The following is a 27,793-nucleotide window of genomic DNA, read 5'->3' as shown; positions in this document are numbered from 1 at the left end:
GCTGGGAAGCGTCTCAGGTCCCCAGCTTCTCTAAAATGCACTATTTTAATCATTAAATAAATGACTGCCCGGTAAATTCAGGGTACATTGCGTTATTAAAATTGCACAAAGTGCATTTTAGAGAGAAGCTGGGGACCTGAGATGCTTCCCAGCTTCGAGAATAGACTTTTACCAAGGTCTAGCAGGCTTTGTGTCGAGTAGTTACGTCGTTTGGTTTATTTGTGAATAAGTGAAGATAGGTCAAGATACTAGGACATTTTGAGTTTGCTTTAGCTGAAAATGCTTACAATCACTTACCTTAAAAGATGTAGCGATGTTAAAATCCAGTTCAGTGCAGTTGTCCCAGTTCAAGTTGTCCACGCTGTTGTTGTTGTGTTGTTACGCCAAACAAAGTGTTGCCTAGTGCCTACTACTGAGCCCCTAAGTTGTGTCCGAGCGATTCCATTTCCGCCATGAAGCCCCGCCCTCCGTCGCAGCCTCGCTCTGATTGGTCTGTGGAAAGCCATAATGGCGACGCTCGCATAACAATTGCGATTTATAGCAGTTTCATTAAGTTTTAATATACATTTAGACTAACGTAAACATGTGATTATATAATATGTTGTTAAAAAAAACATCACGTCTTTTAATACACGCAGAGACGGAGCAGCGTGATGCGTGTGTGAGCGTGTGCGTGCGTGTGCGTGTGTGTGTGACAGTGTGTGGGTGTGTGTGAGAGAGAGAGAGAGAGAGAGAGAGAGAGAGAGAGAGAGGAAGGAATACATTACTGTACAATTGATATGCAAATAGATTACAGTTTAAGGCACTTTGCGAGATGCAGGGAGAAATGGCTTGCAAGTTAAGAAGTTATATGTACAATTATGACTGACCAAGTAGTTATGAATATGCTATATGATTCATAGTACACCACAATAACATTAAAAAACATGTTTTAAAGGTCTGTTTTGTGTCTTCACAGTTTCTGGAGGAGAGGAGAGGAGAGGAGAGCAGACGTACAAGCTCGTAGCGCGGCACTACGAGCTTGTAGGTCTGTTATTTCGAATTAGGTATACCTAGTGCTTACCCCATGGATGTTACAATGCTTTACGGGCCCGCAGAATTAACCGTATCTTCCTTATTGTTCAATAAAAAAGCATTTTAATCCGATCGATGGCCATTTTTTTATATTTCTGTCAACTATGACCCTATCGGTTATGAGGTGTACTGCACGCTGATACAGTGAACGTTCGTTTAGAAAATGGCGGTCGATACGATTAAAATGCTTTTTATTAAACAATACGGAAGGAACGGGTACTTCCGTGGGTCCGTCAAATATTGTAACATCTATGGCCTTGCGGTATAAGCAAGCATGAAGATGAACGTTTATGTAGTAAGGGCCAAATATGGAGGAACTAAACGATATCAGCTTGGATCATTTCATTTTGATTCACAGAGGGAAGTCAGGGGAAGTCACGTGACAGACGTGGCCCAGCAACATTACATAATATAAAATAATTAAATATCTATTAATTCAATACGGTGCTCTTGTCATTTTGGCCGCCACAAAATAATACATGAATGAATAAATAAATACATATTTACATCAAAGATACATATACTTAATTTTATATTTAAAATAAAAGTTTGCCATGAGCGGGATATGAACCACCTGCGAGATACAGCAATAAATTGAGAGGCAACAGCCCGGACCGCTACACTATGAAAAGGCGTAATTCACTTTAAATAATTGTTCCACTAGACTAAAAGATCCTTTGCAACGAGAGCAGAAAAAAAAAAAAGCTTGCATACAGACAACGACGTAAATCAGCGCCGTTCATTATGCATTTCCAGAAAGTAGATGGAAGGCATCAAATTAATTCTCACTAAGGAAATAATCAAAACGGGATTTATAACGCAGGAACTATTAGAAAGTAGCTATATTATATTATATATTCGTAGGCACCGCAAGAAAGCCAGTGGTCACGTGACTTGACACATTTACCCCCAGGCACCAACTCGTCACCTTTAGCCTACCGTAGACGTCATACATTTGACGGGTCAGGTACCCTGACAGCCCTTCATAAAAAGACGAGTTGGGTTGAGAACATGTTGGGCATTCCACATTATGGTGGCGTATAGGAGAGAACTGTTGGTAGGGCGTTCCACATTATGGTGGAGTATAGGAGAGAACTGTTGGTAGGGCGTTCCACATTATGGTGGCGTATAGGAGAGAACTGTTGGTAGGGCGTTCCACATTATGGTGGAGTATAGGAGAGAACTGTTGGTAGGGCGTTCCACATTATGGTGGAGTATAGGAGAGAACTGTTGGTAGGGCGTTCCACATTATGGTGGAGTATAGGAGAGAACTGTTGGTAGGGCGTTCCACATTATGGTGGCATATAGGAGAAATGAATTTACCCAGTGAGCAAAAAGTAGTCTTTATGACGTCATATAGACGTGATTCCCCAACGTTCAGAAGACGTACCCAGAAGAGCCAGAATGAAAGTTTTTAAGACGTCTTTTCCGGACCTTATATAGACGTCATTATAAAACGTCATACAGACGTGATTACCCAACGTTCAGAAGACGTACCCAGAAGAGCCAGAATGAAAGTTTTTAAGACGTCTTTTCCGGACGTTATATAGACGCCATTATATAACGTCATATAGACGTGATTCCCCAACGTTCAGAAGACGTACCCAGAAGAGCCAGAATGAAAGTTTTTAAGACGTCTTTTCCGGACCTTATATAGACGTCATTATAAAACGTCATATAGACGTGATTACCCAACGTTCAGAAGACGTACCCAGAAGAGCCAGAAAGAACAGTTTCTAGACGTCTTTTCAAGACGTTAAATAGACGACATTATAAAACGTACTAAAGACGTTCTGGCTATGTCTACAGAGATGGAATGTAAAAAAACCAAAAACATAAGACATTAGGCAAGACAATAATTCAAATTTCAAACGTTTTACTGAGAAATATATTTGGGCAAGTGACAATGCAAATTTGTATTCCAAAGTAAATTCCAACGGGCATTAATTAAACAATTTCCGCTGCTTTGTACCCGCCCCCCCCCACTCTTCCAGGGGCATGTTTCAGGTAGTCTCCTGCCGCCAGCCGGATATCGCTCTCCTTGGCGGTAGGCTCAGAGTTGACGACTGCCGCTACAAAAACAAAACAAAGAAAACATGTAAAAAAATGAATGCAGTTGCCACTGACATCTACAGTTAGATATAAATCAAGTTACATTGCATCAAGTATAATACTAATCAACATTCATTTCAAATTGACTACTATATTGCAATTTACTTTGGCGTTACCAAAGCCTGCCTGAACCGATTAGTTAGTCAAAAATCACACCTGTGTGAACTGAGTGGTGCAATCCCCCCCCCCCCCCCCCCCCCCCCCCCCCTCTCTCTCTCTCTCTCAGCACAGCAATACCCCTCCGTTTCTGGCGCCCCCTACTGGTATTATTAAGTCACATACTCGTGCTCATGACAACATGATACAGGTACACGGACATTGCTGCCTGGTTGTAGGAGTGGTTGCACCAGCCGCTCATCTCTCAGGGGCACAGAAGTATGGCCACATCTCCCTGAGTCTCAGCTCCCTACACTGGCTCCCTGTGCGCTACAGGATCCAGTTCAAGATTGTAATGCTTGTTTTTAAGTCTGCAAATGAGTTGGCACCAGCCTACATATTGGAACTTGTAGCACACAAAGAATCGACAAGGGCCCTGAGGTCGACTGATATAAGTAATTTCTCAAGATCCCTAAATCAAAGCTGATATCACCCACACTGTGGAATAAACTTCCACCTAATGTTAGAGCTTCTCAAACCTTGCCCGTCTTTAAATCACATCTGAAAACTCACTTTTACTCCCTGGCGTTCGAACATGCAGATTAAGAGTTGCCGTTTCCACTGCACTGACTTTTATGTTGCCCTGTTATTATGCGTTTTCGCCCTTGGAATTTTAGTATATTTTGTGTACAGCACTTTATAAATAAAGTGGATTACCTAGAATTGCTGAAAATATCTTGGTCCCCTCGATGGCGATTTTATTCTGCTTCCCCTTCCCCTTCAAATTGAATTTGGACATCAGGTGGTTGGTGAAGAGCCTAATCCAAGAGAAATCAAATCATCATCAGAAATAATCATTTTTGCCATCCATGCATATACTGGGAGTTTATTTCAAGTCACATGGAGAACTAAACAAAAATTTGTAAGAGAACCAAATCTAAATGCCTTAAAAGATCTTTAAACATTTTATTTTAATATAATTACAAGTAAATAATTACTTTACCTGTCCATGGCTTTGTACGTGCGGTCCTTGACATCCTTACCACCTACTTTGGACAGTTGAGAAACCTAAAAATAAAAGCATTTTCTTGTATTACCACTACAGGCATGAGCTGTGAGCACAAGTAGGGATCTAGTTAGAGAAATATGGAAAATGTAACCATTATGACACTGATTTGTTTATGTTTCAATAAGCGTCTCGTTTGTCTCAGGCCTCACACATTCGAAACAGAACGTGTGTTCTGTCTGTTAAGGCTGTACTGCCAAACTGTAGGGCTCCGCTCACACTGTCAGACAAGAGATATGACACCAAATCTATAGCTCTAAAATGTAACATAGCATATAGAGCTGTGTTTATCTATCCTACTACGGATTAACATAGGCTTTAAGATTTCTAATATCAACTTCTGATATCAATCTCTGATTTAACAGTTAAGCTGAGCATTACACAGCAGCCTGCTAGTAGCTTTGTGGTCAATGCAGTTGGCTCGGTTGGACTTCATTAGTGACCGAATTTTGTTTTTACCAATGTATCAAAAGTGTTTGGGTCACTCAAGGCATCCTCTTTTTGTTGGAACTCATCCAAGGACTCCAGTCTGTGGATGTTGCTTGCAGAGTGTGATGGCTCATTTCTCTGCAGTCTGTCTATGGAGTCCTGGATCGTCACAAGTTTTGCAAGGACCACCTTCTGGTACTCTGGAAATAAAAATAGAAAAATATAAGTGCAAGTCTCTCAGAAGAGCAACGCATTTCTGACTGGAGAAACTCCCAGAAGAACCTGAGAAGATTCAGTTAAACACTTTATACAAAAAAGGAATGAACCTAAAGCCTGTGATATTTAAAGAATAAAGTTAAGATTATCATAGATGCTATCACATCCCCATGTCAAATGCCACGTGGGACAGTAGCACAGTGTGTGTGTGTGTGTGTGTGTGTGTGTGTGTGTGTGAAGATGATTAGAGTAATAAAGCCAGTTGCAAGGAGAATGCATAGTAATCAAACATAAGTAATGTGTGACACGGAAATATTCTTATACTTACTCTCTGGGAGCATTGGGAATTTGGGAATTTGTGGACGTGCTGACTGTGATCCAATATCTAAGCAAAAATAAAGTTAATGATATTGAATTAACATGTAGGCCTATGAATGTGCATCATTCAGTGAAAATGCATGAATGAATAAATACTAATGGGCCTGCTCTCCGCTGCTGTGGAACGGAATCTGTCTGAGTAATCAACACCAGAAAACGATAGTCATTAGTAGGGCCCTGTGATCTGCATGATTATTTCATGTAAATCGCTCTGGATTAGAGCATCTTCTAAATGGCCAAATTGTAAATATGCAATGAATGGAAATACTTACGACTAGTTGACCTGCTCCGGCTAGTCGACTTGTTACGGCTATTGGACCTTGAAGATCCTGAAAAGATTTTAAAAAATATATATATATATATCCATATGCTGCTTTTGATATAAATTCTGATTTACTATTCAGTGAATGACAATACTTACGGCTAGTTGACCTGTCCCTTTCACTTCCTCTGTCCCCACCAATCCTGGGAGAACCTGATCAATCCAAACAAGAGACAGTCAGTAATACTTTTGTGCTAGTGACATGAATGCTTATTGCTTCAGTGAATGACAATACTTACGATTAGTTGACCTGTCCCTTTCACTTCCTCTGTCCCCGCCAATCCTGGGAGAACCTGATCAATCCAAACAAGAGACAGTCAGTCATACTTTTGTGCTAGTGACATGAATGCTTATTGCTTCAGTGAATGACAATACTTACGAATAGTTGCCCTGTCCCTTTCACTTCCTCTGTCCCCGCCAATCCTGGGAGAACCTGATCAATCCAAACAAGAGACAGTCAGTCATACTTGTGGTGCTAGTGACAAGCATGCCTATTGCTATTCAGGGAATGACAATACTTACGATTGGTTGACCTGCCCCGTCCATGACACCTTGGTGGACCTGAGCAAAAATTAAAAATCATACCCATGTGTTAAGTGAGGGGCACTATTACGATCATACATCATGCTTAATCTCATACAGGCCAATCAGAATGCCTGCGATTGGTTCGCCGGTTTGCTCGTTTACGACGTACATGTGGGGACAAAAGCAGTTATAGAAATTAAGACTATCTGGCATCTAACCCTGTCATGATCAATACAGTGCTTGTCCTGAATGATGAGCCCAGGTTTTGAAGAGTAATTCAAGACATCAATAAATATCCAACAGCTAAGAATTTGATGTATTTATTTAAACTGTAAGTATGCAGAAATCAGACTGGGCATAATTATGTTTGGGCGCTCTGGTGTAACAGGTAGGGTTAATGTTAATCTCAGTAACAACTCACCATCCTTTGAAGCCACCGTTGGAGTGCTTGACATAATTGGTGGGATGGGAAAGGGGGGGATTTCCGAGTCTAAATACAGAATGACAAGACGATCACCAATTGTTACTGAGCATAAGATAACTACTTAATTATCCATCAACGGAATGAATGCCAAAATAATTATTACCTTGATCATGTCTCTCTTCACTTTCCACCTGAGTCGCATCAGAGTCCGACAGGTCAGATCCTATAAATAAATAGTATTTCAGTTTTAACCCATTTAGAGGAACCAGGATATATATATATATCAATCACTCAGTGACGCGCTATGAGCTTGTAGATCGGCTATTGTTCAATAGCTACAGTAAAGTATAACATAATCCTTAAAACACCAAGGGGTTAACGCCCAGAATATTAGGATATGATGATTATTAAAAAAAAAAAAAAGTGAAATCACTGAATATACACATTTAACATTATTAAGAATACTGTAGTTATTTATGATTTAAATGAAAAGAACGTACCTTGAACAAATCCCTCATACGATTTGGTCTTTTTCTTCCTCTTATGTTCAACTTCTTCCTCCTCTGCATGGCTGGTTTCCTCTGCATGGCTGGTCTCCAAATACCTTTCACATTCTTCGGCACTTTCTGAAAATAGACAATTCCAGTTCTTACAAGACACATTTGATATATGACTACTCCAATACCATTGTATGAAAAGTACAAGGTTACCTGATGTAAATTTTACTTTCTTTAGTTGAAATGTTTCCCAGTCTTCTTTAGGCACAATATGATTGAGATAACAAAATTTGACTTTTATCTTTGGCCACCTTATCGTTTTCTCAATCATATTGATCCATATTTCAGGGATGGTCCCCTCCATTTCAATACGACCTTCCATCCAAACTGCCTTGGCGTATTGGCGCATGATCTGCAAGCAAAAAAAATAAATAAATGGGAGGGGGGGGGGGGGGGGCACGACTATAAAACCAAGCTTTTTCCTGTGGCAGTTATTGAAACATTTAGATGTATGAAGAAAATACATACATTCAAGCAAGACAAATGAATGCCAACCTGTAACTTCAATGTTCGATGCCATGTCTCAGAGGAATCAGGACGGAACCATTGTTGGAATCAAGGCAGGCCACCTTGCGAATAAGGTCTCTTTCATCAACTTCTCTTCTTTTGAATACAACACTATTCTTTATATATGCTATGTTCAAGAGTTTTGACTTGCATGGTTTGTCAAATAAGTCGATAGTGTGGCTCTGCTTTACCACCTGACAAACTACTGTCCCATCTCCTCTCCTCTCTTTAACAAAGGCAAACCCATCTTCTATCAGGAAGCAACTGTCCCTCCGACGTGTAGAAATATACATTTTTGGCCTTACATCTACCTTTGCATTTCTCTGTGCATGCTCAAATTCAAACATACGTTTTGACACCTGTGCTAATGGGTTTCGTCCAGTCCTTACTAGTCGCTTTAAGTGCTGCAAGTAGTTCTCAAAGGGAAAGCAACTAATGTCATTCAAAGAACAATTGAAATGAGAGACATCTTCGTGAATATGCAACAGTCCATGGACATTGTACACATTGAATGTTTTGCCATACAGTACAGGGCAACTAGAAACAAAGTGCCTCATAAGTTCAGAGGCATAGTCCAGATAGGCAGCTCTTCTTTGGTCATCCGAGTCAAGCATGATGGAAACTGCCACAGTCAGTGTCAGGAAATGATCATACAGCTGTGAGGACACAATATTTTTAAGTACTAAGGGTCCTGTATACAGAAGAAATTGACGGAACTCAGTGGCTTTCCACCTGTCCAACTCCTCAAGACCACGGGGCTGTCGCACAAACTCACTGGGCATCTGGCCTCTAAGCATGTTAAGTTTTTGTGAGATTTCGGACTTCTGTCTCACAGACAGCTTACATACTTTTGGGCCTCTGGTCAGATACACCAAGATGCGCTTCACAACACCCAAACAAATCATATGCATGTAATCTAACACAAAGGCACTAACACAGGGAATGCCAGCAGTGATTAAAGGACTGGTCTCCATTTGATGGTTGGAATACTCTAAATTACTAAAAGCAACATCTGTGCGCAATGTGGATGTCAGTTGATTGAATACTACTCTCCTCTCAACATATTGGCCTCTTGATATACACCTCTCACAACTGTGGTATCCAGTATGACCTTTTATGCGTTTTAAAAATGCTCTTGCTGGAGCATCACATACTAAGGTTTGGATATTTACAGCATATTGTTTCTCTTGATATACAAGGCCATTCTGTTTTAGATGCACAAACTCCTCCAAAAAGTCCTTGAGGTAATCTTCAAGGGGCTGTGGTTTACTATCTCCACAATATAATGCCACAACAAAGGGTTGGAAATTGTTGAATGTCACTAGTATTGGCCAGAATTGGATGTTTCTACTTTTAAAGATGGGTAGCCCATCTACATTTACATCTAAGCTAACAGTGTCATGTTCTCGTCTAAAAGCAGTATTTTGGCTGAGTACACGGGAAATGCCCCTCTCCAACCCATAGTACACATACTTTCCACTGCATTTTGACTCACTGTCAATGGCTTGAGGAGTCTTTACTAAAGTACGAGCATATTTTGGGAGTACATGTCCATGATTTGCAAGAATGTGCAACAAGTCATTTAACGCCCTTTGAGTGATGTGATGTTTAGTATACCAGTCTCTCAAATCATCTCCCAGGCTAGGCATTTCTACATCTGGTTCACTGTTCAATGTTTCAGCATCAGAGTCAGACATTTCAATGTCTGTGTCAAAGTCGAACTCCGAGTCGGAACTGTCACCACCATCGGAATGGATCATCTCTGGGTGGTCAACGTCATCATTTGACACCACTGAGCCGCTACTGGTCGCCACTGGGCCGCTACTGGTCGCCACTGGGCCGATACTGGTCGCCACTGGATCAACATCATCGTCGCTAACAGACAGGATGAGCTTATTGATGTCTGCTTTCCTCTTTCGCCACATTCTTAAGTAAGCCATCTGTAACCAAACCCAAACAAGACTAAACAACATCCAATAACTACAAAATAATCCACCACCAACAGCCAAACCTATTGTGAAACCCAAATTAACCCATTTTGATCGAACAAATAAAAACTCTTCTAAATCCTAAAAGTTCTGAGAATCAGACCAAGTGAGGTGAAGTGAGTGAGTGAGTGAAGTGAGTGAAGTGAGTGGTGCAACAGCACCGGACGGCATCGGGACACAGGGACATAAGTCACATAGGTATCAGTAGTGCTCAACCTTTTTTTATGTCAAGGACCACAGAATTATCTGTATTTGGCCGTGGACCCCCATCTGAAAATATGTTGTTCCAGGGACCACCCCAGAAGCAAAGATTAGTTTAAAATGTTCGCTGTGAATTAATGTTAAGATTGCACCACATTTTCATGATTTTTTTTGAGTGGTGCAACCACTCCAAGGAACAGCTTTGTCCTGGTGTGACTATGTGACTAGGTTACTATGTCTGTCTAGAGTACCAGTAAGGGGTGCTGTTGCACCACTCGCTTCAGACTGGTCTGATTTTTCTACAACCTCTAGCGCAGCACTCCGTGCCGTGCTATGAGCTTGTAGATCTGCTATTTTTCAACAATATAACAATGCTTAGGGGTTCCCGCCCTGAATGGATTAAAATTATTTCTACAATACATTACATGTGTAAAAGTTGAAAATGTACCACATAGCACGTGTATATTAACCTGTCTAAATGAATTAGTCTTTAAAGTTAAAGGGATATTTCCTTTTTTTAATGGTCATTGAGTAGATGATACGTCTACTCAGGCTTATATGAACACCCCAGTGAGTTTTACAGTTGCTTGATTCAGTATTTAGATATTTGATATTCATTTTAGTTGCAACACCCCCACACAGCTCAAAACGGCACGTGTGGCAATAGTTCACTCACCTTAGAAGAGTGGAAAGGAGCCACCAGGAGCAGGAAACAGACCAAACGGAGCAGGAAACAGATTAAACAGAGCCACAGGGAGCAGGAAACAGACCAAATGGAGCCACAGGGAGCAGGAAACAGCCGCCAGGAGCAGGAAGGAGCTGTCAGAAGCAGGAAATGGACTGAATGGAGCCGCAGGGAGCAGGAAACAGACTGATGGGAATGTTACTGTTGGGTAAAGAAAGAACATAAAATCAGCTGGTTCCCATTTTGGACTGAGACAGATTCTAAAAATGCCTTCTAAATCCTGAACTTTTTCGATGCTGCTATAAATATTTCAGAAAACTTCTGAAATATTTATAGCAGCATCGATATTTTGTAATTTTTGAATACTGCATGTACTTAATCCCAAAAGGGGTTCCCGTCCAGAAGGGTAGAGTCACAAAAAGTGGTTCCTGCCTGTAATGTGTTAAGATTCCAAACACATTTTGCACACAAATATATTGTTTCACATTTGTTACAATTACACATTACAATAGCTACATCCCACTAAATAAAACAAGAACATTGACAAGTACACGTGACACGCACCTTCCACTCAAATTCTAATGGAGCCGCAGGGAGCGCAGGACAGGACAGGACCGATGGAAATGAGACTGTTGGGTAAAGAAAGATAACATAAAATCAGCTGGTTTATTAAGATTCCAGAACACATTTTGCACCAAAATAAAAATTGCAATAATAATAATCTCTAATAATCAATAATCCAACAATGATGATGTTTGGAATTGTTGGCATGGCATGTACAACATGGAATTAAGCTATAAAGGATAATTTGAAGAAAGCGCTACAGTACATCTTTCATTTGCATTACAATGATCATTTCTGATTGCATGGGCCCTGCTATATTATACCAGAGCTAGGGCCCTGCCACCCTGTATAAAATAGTTCTCAAAACCTGCCCAAAACAATAAAATAAGGTTATTTTCATGGCTGAAGAGGCATTTTAGCAAATCTCTGGAACGGAAGGCCCATCTGGTTATTTAAAAGCTTGTTAGAGGCACGATTTTGAAGAAATTATAAGCACATTGATTGGCAAAATTAAGCCAATTGCCACGCCGGCACGCTGGCTGGAGTTTTAGTATTTGTCCATTTGCTTTGGTTCCATTCGTGTAGGCCACTCTCACTTAAAAGTTGTAAAATATAAATGTTGAGAACGACTAGGTAAATCATTTGAATAACTTAATACAATGAATTTAAGGCACGCACGTGGTTCTCTAGCAATGAAACACGGGCGTCATGTGAACCATGGCTAGTGGTTCTCAGACCTCGTCATGTCATGGACCTCCCGTTTACACGCCATATTAATTCACATTAATTTACCAAAAAATATGAGATGCAATTATTTTTCAAACGGTCGAAATTACAATTAGCATCAAGAATGATCGGGAAAATACATGAGGAATGGGTAGCCTTGCTAGCTCTGGTCCATATATAGCCCCAATGCTAAGAGGGCTGCAGGAGGAGCTGCGTGGCCACATTATCTCTACGTTATCCATTTCAGGAAAACAACAATTGAATAATCCTCATAAACTACTAACTTTGATAAAAGTTTCGGGTAATAGTTTGATTTTAATTCCTTACCTCAATGATTTCGAAGCGGAGCAGCAGGAGTATGTGGACACAGGACAGAGACGATTCCGAACGTAGGCAGCCCGGCGCGTCGCACAACTTCTGCGGCAGCTTCACCGATCCTCTGCGGTGTCGCCGTGCTGCTGCCTTGGACACGGTCCCAGACCTGCTCATGGCCGTTTTGGGGCGTCTTAAGCTCCTGATAGAGACAGAGAGAGAGAGAGAGCGAGACAGTGGGGCGTCTTTGTCCACCAACTGACAGAGAGAGAGAAAGACAGAGCGTGGGGCGTCTTTTAGCCACCAACGAAAGAGAGAGAGAGAGAGAGTGGGGCGTCTCCGTCCACCGACTGAAACAGAGAGAGAGAGAGAGAGAGAGAGAGTTAAGTTAATTCACAATCAACTACATCACTTTATGTAACTGAGGGAGACACCTCCGGTTACCCCTAACCCCTTTACTTTACATACAGTATATAGCTTTTTTTTACACAGGCTTTCAACAGTATATTGGTGACAGGACAACCTGTACTCTTTTAATTACCTCGGTTGGCCTCACAGGTCTGTTCCAGGGTCTCAGGTTCAGGGGTCAGCAGCTGCAGCTCAGCTAAAATTGTAAAACTGTAACATCCAGAAAGAAGCACCAATTAAATAATGCCTATTTATATAATCCAATGAAATAATAAGCAACATAAAAAAGTAAAAAAACAAAAAAACAAATGGGGGGTCCACACTCCAGTTATTTTGCGGGGGGGGGGGGGGGGGGGGGTCACAGCCTGAAAAGGTCGAGAACCACTGCGTTAGAGGACTACAGAAACCATGACCATTAACTCAGCAACCATGTTTGGTGCTGAGCAAACAGTTTGAATGACAACCAGCATCCCATTTCTGACTGACACAGATGTCATTAACCTTAACCCATTTAGACCCGAGTTAAAAACATTCTCTGTGAAAGAATATATATTCAAAGATTTGCACCACGATTTTACAAGCTCGTAGAGCGCCACTCGCACGCGCGCTATGAGCTTGTAGATCTGCTATTTTTTAGGAAATAAAATTGGTGTTATACCTGTTCAGATCAACATAAAAGAAAAGCAAACTAGCAGCAGAATACTATGATCTGCTATGAATATGAACCAAATGGACCCTTACAGCTCTGTAACTCTCAGTGTACACATGGAAATCTAGACAGGTGAAGCAGGGACCCCTTAGCTGAGAGACAGATGAATTTCACAACATGTGCCTCTCACAGTATTTAGCTGCCCAATTTTAGTGCAATACCAGCAATGATAAACTGTTTCACAGCTTTTGTAAATGTTATGTTCCATGCTTCAACCACAATTCCCACAATAATGTAAACACCATCCTAATCATATCATATCATATATATATACACTACTATAATTAAGCCAATGTCTGTCTGAATGTGTGTCTGTCTGTGTGTCACTGGGAGAGATAAGCTAACGGTTAGCATGTAGCTACATGTTAACATTACAGTGTAGTGTCCACGTGTAAGAGAGAAGCTAACGGTTAGCATGTAGCTACACTAGTCTCCAAGGGGAAGAGGTTTGCCACAGCTAGTTAGCTGTGTAGCCATGGCATGTCACTTTCAGCAGACTGTGCATGCTTGAACAGCACGTGGTGTGATTATAATAGAAGATAGAGATCAGACCATATAAAAGAGCCAATTGCACTCGCGCCAAACATTTTGAGTCCACACAATACAAAGCCAAAGTAGCTAGCTAGCGTAGCTGCGTGGGGGCTAAGCCTACTCAATGTCCGAGCAGCACATTGTGTTCCTCTGCGTGTTTAACACGACGTCAAAGCATGCTAGAAAGGTTGAGACAATAATAGTGCAGAAACAAAACACAATTTAAAGGTTGAGACAATAATAGTGCAGAAACAAAACACAATTTTACCTTGAATGGAGTTCTGCTTTCGTGCCGTGGCGTTGGAGAATTGAATTGTGAGCAAACTGCGCCCTTCTTCATCCTCCTCATCCTCTTAAAGGCACATTCTAAAACGGGTAGTCCCAATACTTCATTCTGATTGGCTGGTTACCATCACGTGACCGGTGTAAATACACTCCTTCAATCAATTTGTATCATCTTGCAGCCTTGTAGCTGAACTGGGGAAGGAGAGCGCTTGATTGATTTACAAACACATGCCGTGCGGGCGTCTAAGCACCGCACGGCTCATAATGACTGTGAATGTGTGGCTCCAGGCAGCCCCGTAAAAACATCAAGCGCTATTCTCCCATCACATAGCCTAGTTTTATTCCAGCCAGTGTAAAATACCCGGTAACCTGAGACCTCTCGTGGCTTATTGCTTAAATGTCCATATATCCACTTCACTCTCAGGATGCCTTTCCCTGTGCGTTGGCGGTGTTTAAATTCCGGAGGGGGGGGGGGGTGATTGTGTAGCCCTGTGCGTTGGCGGTGTTTAAATTCCGGAGGGGGGGTGATTGTGTAGCCTACGTTTCGGACGCTGTTTCGGAGGGTGGGGTGCTTGGTGGGGGCTGGGGGAGGCGGGGTTGTGTGTTGGGTCGGAATGGGGGTGCGTCGGAATGGGGGTGCGTCGGAATGGGGGGGTGTCGAAATGGGGGGGTGTCGAAATGGGGGGGAGTCGGAACGGCGATGCGTCGGAATGCCGCTCTGTTCCCACAATTCGCACAGCTGCCCAGCTACTTAATCACTAATCATCAGATTTGTCACAGGTGCGGTCAGAGCCAACCCCAGCGTGTGCGTGCGTGCGCGTGCGTGCGGATGAATCTGATGTTAAATAAATAAACACATACAAGCAAACGAAAGAAAGAAAGGAAAGAAAGAGTGTGTACATGCCTAGAGTCTGGGTTTTATGTGTGTGGGTCAAGCACTTTTTGGGGATTTACAGTCTGTAACCAAGTATATATTTGTGCATATGTGTATAACCACTGCTGTAGCCTATAAATACAGAAAAGAGGGGCCCACATATTGATTCAACATTTCATTTTTAGTAAATTGTCGATATGCATGGTCTCTCTGTCCAGTTCCCAACTAAAGGGCCCCTGATGAGAGTCAATTAAGGCCACTGGGAGGACTTAATAATAATAATAATACCTGGGATTTATATAGCATTTTTTTTGCCCAAAGTCAAAGTGTGTTGGGAGGGCCGGGGGGAGAGATTAACTTTATTTGTCGATCAGGGCAGTTTTGAAGGCAGGGAGGGGGTGAGCATCTCTGATGCATTTGGGGAGTGCATTCGAGGGAGGGGGCAGCCACAGAGAAGGCCCTGTCACCCCAGGTTCAACGCATGGCCATGGGGACCCTGAGTAGGCCGGCAGCACTGTACCTGAGGGAATGGGATGGGATAAGTGGCTAGGAGGTCGAGGTAGGGGGAGACGTTGTGTAGTGCAGTGTGTGGTGAGAAGCATTTTGAAGTGAATTATTTGTGCAAATCCAATTGTTTCCAGTCCAATACAGGACTCTTTCACAATTATTTTACAATTGTTTTATAGTCATGTATACTCTGATATGTGCTCATAAAAGCATTTAAACATTTTTTAAATGTCTATGGGTAAATGCATTGGGAATCATTTCCTGGGCCTGGTGTCGTCATGAATGGGGGAGGGACTGCTACGCTCTATAGTAGCCACCTTGAGTAAAACCCGTTATTATTTTGTTATTATTTTTGTATTATTCTATACCAGTAAGAAGCCTTGACTCAGGGCCAGAAGGCATGCATGCATCCACCTGCCTGGGTGATGGCAGACTGCAGACTGCTGGGCGAGTGCTGGCACTTTGGCATGAGGGGTCAGATCAACATATATGGAATGAATTCTGTACTGGCCATACATGTACATAGAGCATTTTTCAAGTGTACAGGGTTTGATGAGGTCAGATCAACATATGGTAATTCAGAATAGAATAAACTATACTTATGAATTTATGATCTATAACTGGTCAGTCAATGGACATCATGATTATGGCCTGTCAGGACACATTTGCTCAATGTCATTTAAGAACAAAATCTGCTTGGACGTCCATATTACGGCATAGCAGCAACGTCTTTTGTAAACTAAATCTGGTTGTCAATGGACGTCCAGATTAAGGCCTGTCGCGACTGTTTGCCCAAAGTCATTCATCAACTAAATCTGGTCGTTAATGGACGTCCATATTAAGGCCTGTCGCGACTGCTTGCCCAACGTCATTCATCAACTAAATCTGGTCGTTAATGGACGTCCATATTAAGGCCTGTCGCGACTGCTTGCCCAACGTCATTCATCAACTAAATCTGGTCGTCAATGGACGTCCAGATTAAGGCATAGCAGCAACGTATTTTGTAAACTAAATCTGGTTGTCAATGGACGTCCAGATTAAGGCCTGTCCTGACGTGTGTGCTCAACGTCATTTATCAACTAAATCTGGACGCCAATGGACGTCCATATTACGGCATAGCAGCAACGTCTTTTGTAAACTAAATCTGGTTGTCAATGGACGTCCAGATTAAGGCCTGTCGCGACTGTTTGCCCAAAGTCATTCATCAACTAAATCTGGTCGTTAATGGACGTCCAGATTAAGGCCTGTCGCGACTGCTTGCCCAACGTCATTCATCAACTAAATCTGGTCGTCAATGGACGTCCAGATTAAGGCATAGCAGCAACGTATTTTGTAAACTAAATCTGGTTGTCAATGGACGTCCAGATTAAGGCCTGTTGTGACGTGTTTGCCCAACGTCATATATCAACTAAATCGGGTCGCCAATGGACGTTCGGATTACGGCCTGGACGGGCGGACGTGATATCAACTAGATTTAGACGTCCACAGACGTTGCCTGCTCACTGGGTAGTCTTGTTGCACATTACATTGATTGAATGCCCAACTTTAAGTGTTTGTGTAAACTGAAACATTGAAGACAAAAGTCAGGACGCAAATTGTGATTGGCCGGAATGACATGATGTGATGATAAGAGCGCCCATCACTTCACACAGGGGTGATTTTTTTTATTATTAATGTTTGCCTTGATTGAGTAAGGCTCTGCTTAAGGTTTTGGTTTGGCAACCTCTAGCTTGAGTGGGAGGTATGTGGGGTTATTCATGGGTGGATGAGTGCCTCTGGTAGATGCATGAAGTGTCACAGCTTGAAGCCAGAATGAAGGGCGACCACGCCTCCAGTAAGGTTGTGATATTGTCACAGCTTGAAGTCCAGAATGAAGGGCGACCACGCCTCCAGTAAGGTTGTGATATTGTCACAGCTTGAAGTCCAGAATGAAGGGCGACCACGCCTCCAGTAAGGTTGTGATATTGTCACAGCTTGAAGTCCAGAATGAAGGGCGACCACGCCTCCAGTAAGGTTGTGATATTGTCACAGCTTGAAGTCCAGAATGAAGGGCGACCACGCCTCCAGTAAGGTTGTGATATTGTCACAGCTTGAAGTCCAGAATGAAGGGCGACCACGCCTCCAGTAAGGTTGTGATATTGTCACAGCTTGAAGCCAGAATGAAGGGCGACCACGCCTCCAGTAAGGTTGCGATATTGTCACAGCTTGAAGCCAGAATGAAGGGCGACCACGCCTCCAGTAAGGTTGCGATATTGTCACAGCTTGAAGCCAGAATGAAGGGCGACCACGCCTCCAGTAAGGTTGCGATATTGTCACAGCTTGAAGCCAGAATGAAGGGCGACCACGCCTCCAGTAAGGTTGCGATATTGTCACAGCTTGAAGCCAGAATGAAGGGCGACCACACCTCCAGTAAGGTTGCGATATTGCACGCGGCAGAAACCAGTGTCCTCGATCATACACTTAAACGTCTCCTGGTCGGGGAACCTGCGGATGCTCTCCACCAGGTACTGATAGGACTTCCAGTCCCCTGCGATCACCTCCCCCAGCACCGGTATCATCTGGAAACTGTACGCGTCATACAGCCTGGCGAGCAGAGGGTCGGTCACTTTGCTGAACTCTAAGCACATGAACCGTCCTCCGGGCCTCAGCACCCGCAGTGCCTCTCGCAGTGCCCGGTCCACGTGGGTGACGTTGCGGAGGCCAAACGCGACGGCGTAAATGTCAAACTGGTCGTCGTCGAAGGGCAACTCCTCTGCGTCCCCCACCACCCACGACAGGCCAGAGGCAGTGCCACTGATGCCCAAGCTGGCGGCTTTCCGCTTTCCCACTTTGAGCATCTCCTCGTTGATGTCACAGACCACGGCCCTGCTGGGTTCCTGGCCGAGCTCACCGCCGCCGGCTCGCTCCTCTGAGGCGCAGTCGTACTTCCTGGAGATGTCCCGCTGCCGTGACAGGTCGGTCTGCGTGGAGCGCAGGGCCGTCCCCCTCCTCCTCCGCTCTGGCCGGGAGCTCACATAGTCCAGGAAACGGAAGGCGACGTCACCCGTGCCTCCGGCCACGTCCAGCAGGCGTTGCCCGGGCCGAGGGCTCATGGCGCGTATGAGCGTGTCTTTCCACAGTCTGTGTACGCCCAGACTCATGACGTCGTTCATTACGTCATACTTCTGGGCCACGCTCTCAAACACCTCGTGCACTCTCTGTGCCTTCTCCGCTTCGGGGACCCTCCGGAAGCCAAAGTGTGTCGTCGTGTTTCTGTCGGCCGCGCCGCCGAAACGACGACGGGCCAAACGACACCACGCCGTCGTCCCTCCGAGCCTTCTGACGTTCTCGTTTATAGTTGTAGTGTTTACGACGACGCGAGAATCTCGCGGTACCGTCCGGACGAGCAGCCTGATGGAGGCTGCCATGTTTTACAAATCTTTGAACGGGTGATTTACCTCAGTATTTGTATTTTTGAATACTTTTCTATGACAAATTTAAATATATTTTGACCCCACTACTGTTGCTATAAAGGGAAAAAAGGTGCATTAGGAATTTTTCAAATAATAGTGAAACTGGCCGATCTACAAGCTCACATCTGTGTTGCTATGTGACAAATCTCTCTGAATGTAGAGGTCGCCACCTAGGATTCTGGATTCTGATACATGGTCAGGACCATCAATCCTGTAGCCTAGCCAGCGATCCGTTACAAGGGACAAGGCAACTGTAATGACTTTATATCATTTTATCCGTCTAAACATGATTCAAAGTGACATCAGCAATGATGTCCATGTCCATTGTTGTCCATTGGTCAAAATGTTTACCTGGTTTGATTGACTGATTGAATAAAGTTTATATCACAGGCAAAATAAAACACAGTATACGGGTGGGGAAATAAAGGCCTGCTGAAAGTTGGATTCTCAGGCCTGTTTTAAAAGATGCCAGTGATCTGCATTACTGTGACCCCGCGTGCAGTTGAGTGCTCAGTGGCTCTAGGAAGCAGTGTGACGTTGGGGGTCGGGGCGGTCTGCCTCAGCCGTGTCCGTCTACAGACTGCACCCACAGACCGTACGACCGGAGCAGGCGCTCCAGCTCTGCAGGGCTGACGAACTTCTCCCAGTCGTGGGTCCCCGTCGGAACGATGCGTAGCAGCCTCTCTGCCGCTACTATACCCAGCGTGTAGGACATGGTTGGTCTTATTGATGGTGGATACGAAGAGCGAGCTGCCTGGCTTGAGCGAGCGGCTGCAGCGGCAAAGCGAATGTTTCCAGGTCGGCCAGATGCTCCAACACCTCCGAGGCCACCACGGCATCAAACCCGTCGTCGTCGTCCACCTCCTCCCCTTCCAGCGGTGAGCTCTTCCGGAGTGCAGGCCCGGTACCGGACCCGCTGACGGAGGTCCGGTGTCGCGGGACGAGTGGAGACGCGGCCGGTCCAGGGGCTCTGTGAGCAGGCCACCTCCACAGACCACGTCTAGTATCTGGAGTCCTGCGAGGGGTTTCCCTGGCCGCAGCCCTCTACTCGCGTTCAACAGATTGTACCCAGATTGTATGAAAGGCACTCTTAAGTCGTTCATGGCGTGCAGAGCAGCAAATTATCCTCGTTCGTCCCACCACTTCCTGGCCAGTGACTGGAACGTCTTCAGCTCATTGGGGTCCACTGTAGTCTGGGAGGCTGATCGAACACTGATATGATTTGTAGGGTATGATACAGTATGCAGGGCACTGATATGCAGGCCATTGTGATCGACATCCACACAAGTGTTCCTCTGCAACAGATGTTTGCGCCGTTTACACACGGATGTCCAGTGGAACGCACTCTCCAGCTGCAGGACATTCTTCACGCTTGCATTTGGACTTGTGCAAATGAGTCCAAGCATTAGAGTACATTTTGAATTTGATGTTGCATAAAATGGTATATTTTATGTTTACGAAAAAGGAAGGGATGTCCCTACACTGATTTGTAGCTCCCAGGAAAATCTTTATTTGTAACAATGTTTCGACCACTGTGGGTCTTCGTCAGGTATGAGTGTACAACATCAAGAGGCGTATTATATGCACCAGCATATGGGCAGGTCTACAAGGACACTCCCATATGGAGTCAGAACAGTCTCTAAAGATTCACAGTAAATAACACAGATTTAAAAATCACACCCGTGTGAAGTGAGGGGCGCTAATATATTAAAGTCTAACTCATGGTGATGTAATGGTGTTGTGAAACAAACTGTCAAAACAAACATTAAATTATCTTTATTGTTAATGGCATGTAATGTTTGTGTTAGGGACATGATGACGTAAATTTAGCTTTCATTGTCAATGGGGTTTTTAAAACAAACATTGAACTAAAACCAAACATTAAACCTGTATATAGGAGGGGCTAGCACCCCTCAAAAACGCCATTGACAATGAAGGGACATTTTACCAGCTTTTCCCTAACACAAACATTAAATGCAATTAACAATAAAGATATTTTAATGTTTGTTTTACATCATTACATCACCTAATCATAGCTATACCGAATTCCCTCCTCGATGTTGTAAGATGATAAGAGTGCCCCTCACTTCACACGGGTGTGATTGTTTTTTGTATTACATTAACCACATGCAATATGTACAGGGTAGGGTACCCCAGAACTAAACTACCTTATTCCCTGTACCAACAGAAGGCTTTAACAAAACTGAAAGGTTATACTTAAACTTGACACTTATTAGCCCGCGGACCCCCATTAGAAAAGATATGCCAGGGTCGGGACCCCCATAAGAGAAGATTATAGCAGTGATTCTCAACCCGTTTAATTTCAAGGACCCCCCAGTTTGACATGCATTATGCATTTCTATCTCTGGGACCCTCAATTTATTTTGTAAAATCTATGTTGATTTTATTCTTGAGAGTGTGCAAATGGAACCAAATGGAACCAAACGGGTCTAGTTGGTTCCATTTGTACACTCTAAGTGTTACAGACCTGCAAGGGTCCATTTGGTTCCAAAATATAATTTAGCTGGGGACCCCCTGAAATTGCAATGACCAATGGGGGTCCCCGGACCCCATATTGGGAACCACTTCTTTACAAGACTATTATTTTACTGATTTCTTTGCCACAAAATAGCCGATCTACAAGCTCACATCGCAATGCATTATTGCATTGTAGATCGGCATTTTTTTAATGTTAATTAATGCTAATGTTCCCCCAGAATATGTAGCCTGGGGATATTAAGCAAAATATTCTCTTACATCATCTTTAAGAGATTGATAACACAAGTGGATGATAGATTAAAATATAAATTAACCCTATAACCTTAATGATTTGAATAGTTTGAATATCACTGCTCTATTGTGAATTATAATAATAATCTATTCAAATGTTATATAGACTATATATATATATATATATATATATATATATATATATGTATATATAATATTGAATATTATATTATTATTATTATTATATTGAATATTATAATATTTAATATTTAATATTGAAGATGCTCATCATATTAATATTATTAATTAATTAATATGAATAATACTATTATTAATATAATATTAATATGAATTAATATTAATATTAATTCATTTTTACTGAAGCATCGATGCAGTGCAAAAGGAGCCCCCCCCCCCCACAATGTAAGGAGCCATAGGATTGGCTGAAGGCGGACCGATCTGATTGGCCGAGGAATCTGTCAATCAGAATGATTGACAGATTCCCTCAGCCAATGATGACGTCCGTTAACGCCCAACGTCAGAAGAGTCTCAAAAATAGTCTCAAAGGTCTCACATATTTGTAACTCACAAGTTCAGATTTGCAACTCACGTGAGTGAACTCACAGGTTCACATTTGTCTTTTGTATCCACAAGTTCAGATTTGTGTTTTGTATCCGTGTTTCGCATCTGTGTTTTGTATTTGTGTTTTGTATTTGCGTTTTGTATCTGTAATCTGCATCTGTGTTTTGTATCCGTGTTTCACATCTGTGTTTTGTATTTGTGTTTGAAACACAGATGCGAAACACGGATACAAAACACAGATGCGAATTACAGATACAAAACACAAATACAAAACACAAATACAAAACACAGATGGGAAACACAGATACAAAACACAAATCTGAACTTGTGGATACAAAACACAAATGTGAAACACAAATTCACTCACGTGAGTTGCAAATCTGAACTTGTGAGTTACATCTGTGTTATTTACTGTGAATCTTTAGAGACTGTTGTTACAGCACCAGCCTAGGGGAACTGGGCTGCAACATGAATGCGATGGATCCCTCTTAAAAACTCTCACATGAACCACCAGCAAACAGGGAGACAGTCTTTCCATGGGTTTTATTTCGTCTGTAAGGGGGGAAGGAAGTCTGAGCATTAACAACACCAAAGAAATCACACTAAATATACTAACCCTACCTAAACTGTCCGGAACCATCAAAATAAAGTACAATAATACTCTAACTCCTGCTTTAACAAAACAGACAACAAACGGGGCCCCAAAGCAAATAACCCCCCCCCCACCCTTACCAAACCCGACTGTTCAGATCATGACATTTGGGGATTGTTATGCCATCATAAATACACAAGAGATTGGCACTAAGAGAATTAATTCAGGGAGCACAGAGGGAGTGGTGTGTTTGCTGGGAGTCCACATGGGAGTGAAGAGAGGACCGCCTGGCACTGAACAGAGTTGGCCTGTTATCCTCCTCCTCCACCCGCCGAAGACCAATCACTGCCTCCAGGCTCCGAGACACCACCTACTTTCCCAAGCATCCACTTAACTCTCTCACTCTCTGGCCACTTCCACAGATGACACACCTGTCACACATCACTCTCTCATCAAGCCACCACACCAGGGAAAAGAAGGTTAACTCTATACATATTCCAACCTCATATTACTCATATAGACCCAGGGTCGTAACACCTCCCCCCTCAAGATTGAGCATTTCTGCCCCAACAGAAAGGCCCAATCCCTTACAATCTATACATCATAACACCGTGAAAGTGCATCCGCCAACACATTTTCTAACCCTTTTCTGTGATGGATCTCGATATTGAAATCCTGCAACTCCAAAGACCAGCGCATCAGGCGCTGGTTGTGGTTACGCATTTGTGCTAGAAATACTAGTGGGTTATGATCCGTGTACACACGTACTGGCACTGACGCAGAACCGACATATACCTCAAAATGTCGCAGAGCCAAAACCAATGCCAACGCTTCCTTCTCAATAGTACTATAATGAATTTGGTGCTTATTGAATTTCTTCGAAAAAAAACACACAGGGTGGTCAACGCCGCCCACATCCTCTTGCAACAACACAGCCCCTGCGCCCAGACCACTAGCATCCACTTCTAGTTTAAAACATCTCTCAAAATCAGGGGATGCAAGGACTGGAGTGCTACAAAGAAGTGCCTTTGCAGCCTCAAACGATTCCTGACAGCGGGGAGACCACACAAAAGGCTTTTTAGTACTAGTCAATGCTGTCAATGGAACGACTATATCCGCAAAGTTTTTGCAGAAACCTCTATAAAATCCGCACATACCCAGAAATCTGCGCAACTGACGTCTGTCACGGTAGCAGAAAGTTGAACCCAAATGCAGAGCCAAACACAGGAGCAAAATTCAGATATTTATTCACAATATGGTGAATTGCAGATTGTGGAAGGTTGCATGGCAAACAAACATGGAGGATGAGGAAAGCAGTCCAGGCAGGAAGCAGGCAGAAGAGCAGGCAATAGAATATACCGTAGGTGAGCTGGGTTCTGGAGGAGAGGAGAAGAGCTTGAGATTGCAGAAAACACAGGAGCAGATACTAGGAAATATAACTAGACTATGACTTCACTAGAACATAAACACTGGCTAGAATCAAGCTATAGTACTACCATGAAAGGTTGAACAATGATCTGACGATGAGTGGAGTGAAGACCAGGGTATAAATACTGTCAGGGCTGAAGAGTTGATGGCCGGCAGGTGTGTCAATTGAGTGCGATGAGGTGACCACAGACAGGTGTGCCAAGGCTGGAAGCTGGGTGGAAGGGCGACGCCCACACATAGCCACAGTATGGCAACACAGAGCCCCATACTGTGACAGTACCTCCCTCTTAAGGGACGGCTCCCAGACGTCCCACAATGCCGATCAGGAACACCAAGCAGGGCGGGTGGAGGGGGTCCGGAGGAGGGAGACCAGGGCAAGGGACTAGGCACATGCTGTCTGGAAACCTGGACACCAGACAGATGGCCTGGACGCTGGTTCGAGGCAAAACTGGAGTCATCAGGGGGGCGGCCTGGACGCTGGGATGAGGCAGAAGTGGAATCATCGGGTGGACGGCCTGGCCTCTGGGATGAGGCAGATCTGGAGTCATTGGGCGGTCGGCCCGGAGGCCGTGACGAGGCAGATGCGGGGTCATCAGGCGGTCGGCCTGGAGGCCGAGACGAAGCCGAACTGTGGTCATCAGGCGGTCGGCCCGGAGGCCGAGACGAAGCCGAACTGTGGTCATCAGGCGGTCGGCCCGGAGGCCGAGACGAAGCCGAACTGTGGTCATCGGGCGGTCGGCCCGGAGGCCGAGACGAAGCCGCACTGTGGTCATCAGGCGGTCGGCCCGGAGGCCGAGACGAAGCCGAACTGTGGTCATCAGGCGGTCGGCCCGGGGGCCGAGACGAGGCAGATGCGGGGTCATCAGGCGGTCGGCCCGGAGGCCGTGACGAGGCAGATGCGGGGTCATCAGGCGGTCGGCCCGGAGGCCGAGACGAAGCCGAACTGTGGTCATCGGGCGGTCGGCCCGGGGGCCGAGACGAGGCAGAACTGTAGTCATCGGGCGGTCGGCCCTGGGCCCGAGACGAGGCAGAACTGTAGTCATCGGGCGGTCGGCCCTGGGCCCGAGACGAGGCAGAACTGTAGTCATCGGGCGGTCGGCCCTGGGCCCGAGACGAAGCAGAAGACACCGATGGCGATGCCAGGGAAGCCGCAGTCGGGGGCAGGGAAGCTGCCCACGGAGGCAATGCCAGGGAAGCTGCAGGCTTGCGAGGCGATGCCAGGGAAGCTGCAGGCTTGGGAGGCGATGCCAGGGAAGCTGCAGGCTTGGGAGGCGACACCGGAGGTGCTGCAGTCCTGGGAGGCGACGCTGGAAGTGGCAAGGTGGGTGCTGCACACCCTGGAGGCAAAGTGGGTGCTGCACACCCTGGAGGCGAGGTGGGTGCTGCACACCCTGGAGGCAAGGTGGGTGCTACACACCCTGGAGGCGAGGTGGGTGCTGCACACCCTGGAGGCGAGGTGGGTGCTGCACACCCTGGAGGAAAGGTGGGTGCTGCACACCCTGGAGGCGAGGTGGGTGCTGCACACCCTGGAGGAAAGGTGGGTGCTGCACACCCTGGAGGCGAGGTGGGTGCTGCACACCCTGGAGGAAAGGTGGGTGCTGCACACCCTGGAGGCGAGGTGGGTGCTGCACACCCTGGAGGCGAGGTGGGTGCTGCACACCCTGGAGGCGAGGTGGGTGCTGCACACCCTGGAGGAAAGGTGGGTGCTGCACACCCTGGAGGAAAGGTGGGTGCTGCACACCCTAGAGGAAAGGTGGGTGCTGCACACCCTGGAGTTGAGGTGGGTGCTGCACACCCTGGAGTTGAGGTGGGTGCTGCACACCCTGGAGTTGAGGTGGGTGCTGCACACCCTGGAGGAAAGGTGGGTGCTGCACACCCTGGAGGCGAGGTGGGTGCTGCACACCCTGGAGTTGAGGTGGGAGTTGCTGTGGCTCTGGACCGGTTGGGTATGGTGGCTTGGCGACCCAAGGAGAGTTTTGCTCGTTTGGTGGTACTACGAGGACCTCCCCGGGCCAGCCTGGTGCCCAGAAATGGGTCTACAGCTGGCTCAGAATATGCTGGGATTTGGACCCTACTGCTGAAATAGGCCAGCAGACTAATTGACTGGGTGTTTAGCTGGTCCGATTCAGTGCAGGCGGGCTCATTTAACACAGAAACAGGATGAGTAGCTGACTGCTTAGGCTCATAAAAGGCAGGTTGAAGGGCCACAAATCCGAGTCTAATTGACTGGAGATCTTGCTGGGAAGCAGTGGAAACTGAACTGGTATGCAGAAAAGTCTTGAGCCGATCACGGATAATGTCAAGTTGGGGAACAAAATGACTCACCCATGGCCTCTCTGCGAACCACTGTTGTTGAGTTGAAATCTCTCTGTGGAGCGTAGTATGCTGGTTCGGGGGAGAGGCCATGAGGCGTGCCACCACATGGTCAAAATCGGCAACCTTACTCTCGAATAGCTTTAGCTCTGCTGGGTTCATTTTGGGTCAGATCATTCTGTCACGGTAGCAGAAAGTTGAACCCAAATGCAGAGCCAAACACAGGAGCAAAATTCAGATATTTATTCACAATATGGTGAATTGCAGATTGTGGAAGGTTGCATGGCAAACAAACATGGAGGATGAGGAAAGCAGTCCAGGCAGGAAGCAGGCAGAAGAGCAGGCAGTAGAATATACCGTAGGTGAGCTGGGTTCTGGAGGAGAGGAGAAGAGCTTGAGTTTGCAGAAAACACAGGAGCAGATACTAGGAAATATAACTAGACTATGACTTCACTAGAACATAAACACTGGCTAGAATCAAGCTATAGTACTACCATGAAAGGTTGAACAATGATCTGACGATGAGTGGAGTGAAGACCAGGGTATAAATACTGTCAGGGCTGAAGAGTTGATGGCCGGCAGGTGTGTCAATTGAGTGCGATGAGGTGACCACAGACAGGTGTGCCAAGGCTGGAAGCTGGGTGGAAGGGCGACGCCCACACATAGCCACAGTATGGCAACACAGAGCCCCATACTGTGACAACGTCGGGTCTTTGGTACTGGGAAATCTACCATAGCTTGTATTTTCACATTTACAGGAGACACCTGCCCCTGTCCCACCTGTTTCCCCAAATAAGTCACCACTGCTTTACCAAACTCGCACTTGGCCAAATTAAGTGTGAGTGACGCATCCCGCAACCTGCAGAAAACCTCGGTCAGGGTTCTTACATGTTCGGACCACGTAGAAGTATAAAGAACAATATCATCCAAATATGCATCGCAGTTTGGCACACCCGCCAATACTTTAGACATAAGCCGCTGAAATGTAGCAGGCGCATTTTTCAAGCCAAAAGGCATTACCTTATACTGCAAGAAGTGATCCGGAGTCACAAATGCGGACATCTCTGAGGCGCGCTGAGTCAAACGCACCTGCCAATAACCTTTAAGCAGGTCCAATTTTGTTACGAACTTGGCAGACCCCACACGATCAATAAGGTCCTCAATTCGAGGTAGGGGAAAAGAATCTGAGGTGGTTATTGC

The 27,793-nt window shown here is 45.0% G+C and overlaps 1 protein-coding gene and 1 pseudogene across 2 annotated transcripts; both read right to left on the bottom strand.

Annotated features, from left to right (window-relative positions):
* Window positions 1-17,865: 17,865 nt before the first annotated feature.
* On the bottom strand, window positions 17,866-18,747 carry LOC308311325 (2-methoxy-6-polyprenyl-1,4-benzoquinol methylase, mitochondrial-like; the record flags this gene model as incomplete). Its single annotated transcript, XM_080758004.1, has 1 exon — window positions 17,866-18,747. The coding sequence occupies exon 1, from the start codon at window positions 18,646-18,648 to the stop codon at window positions 17,866-17,868; it is 783 nt and encodes a 260-aa protein (XP_080614130.1). The 5' UTR covers window positions 18,649-18,747.
* A 760-nt stretch (window positions 18,748-19,507) lies between these two features.
* Window positions 19,508-20,354, bottom strand: LOC308313401 (ubiquinone biosynthesis O-methyltransferase, mitochondrial-like; annotated as a pseudogene). Its single transcript has one exon. The product of its transcript is annotated as a ubiquinone biosynthesis O-methyltransferase, mitochondrial-like (transcript).
* Between the last annotated feature and the right edge of the window lie 7,439 nt (window positions 20,355-27,793).

Source organism: Protomyctophum bolini, assembly GCF_963924005.1.
Source record: "Protomyctophum bolini genome assembly, chromosome: 3".
NCBI lineage: Eukaryota > Metazoa > Chordata > Actinopteri > Myctophiformes > Myctophidae > Protomyctophum > Protomyctophum bolini.
This window is presented reverse-complemented; position numbering and strand designations above follow the sequence as displayed.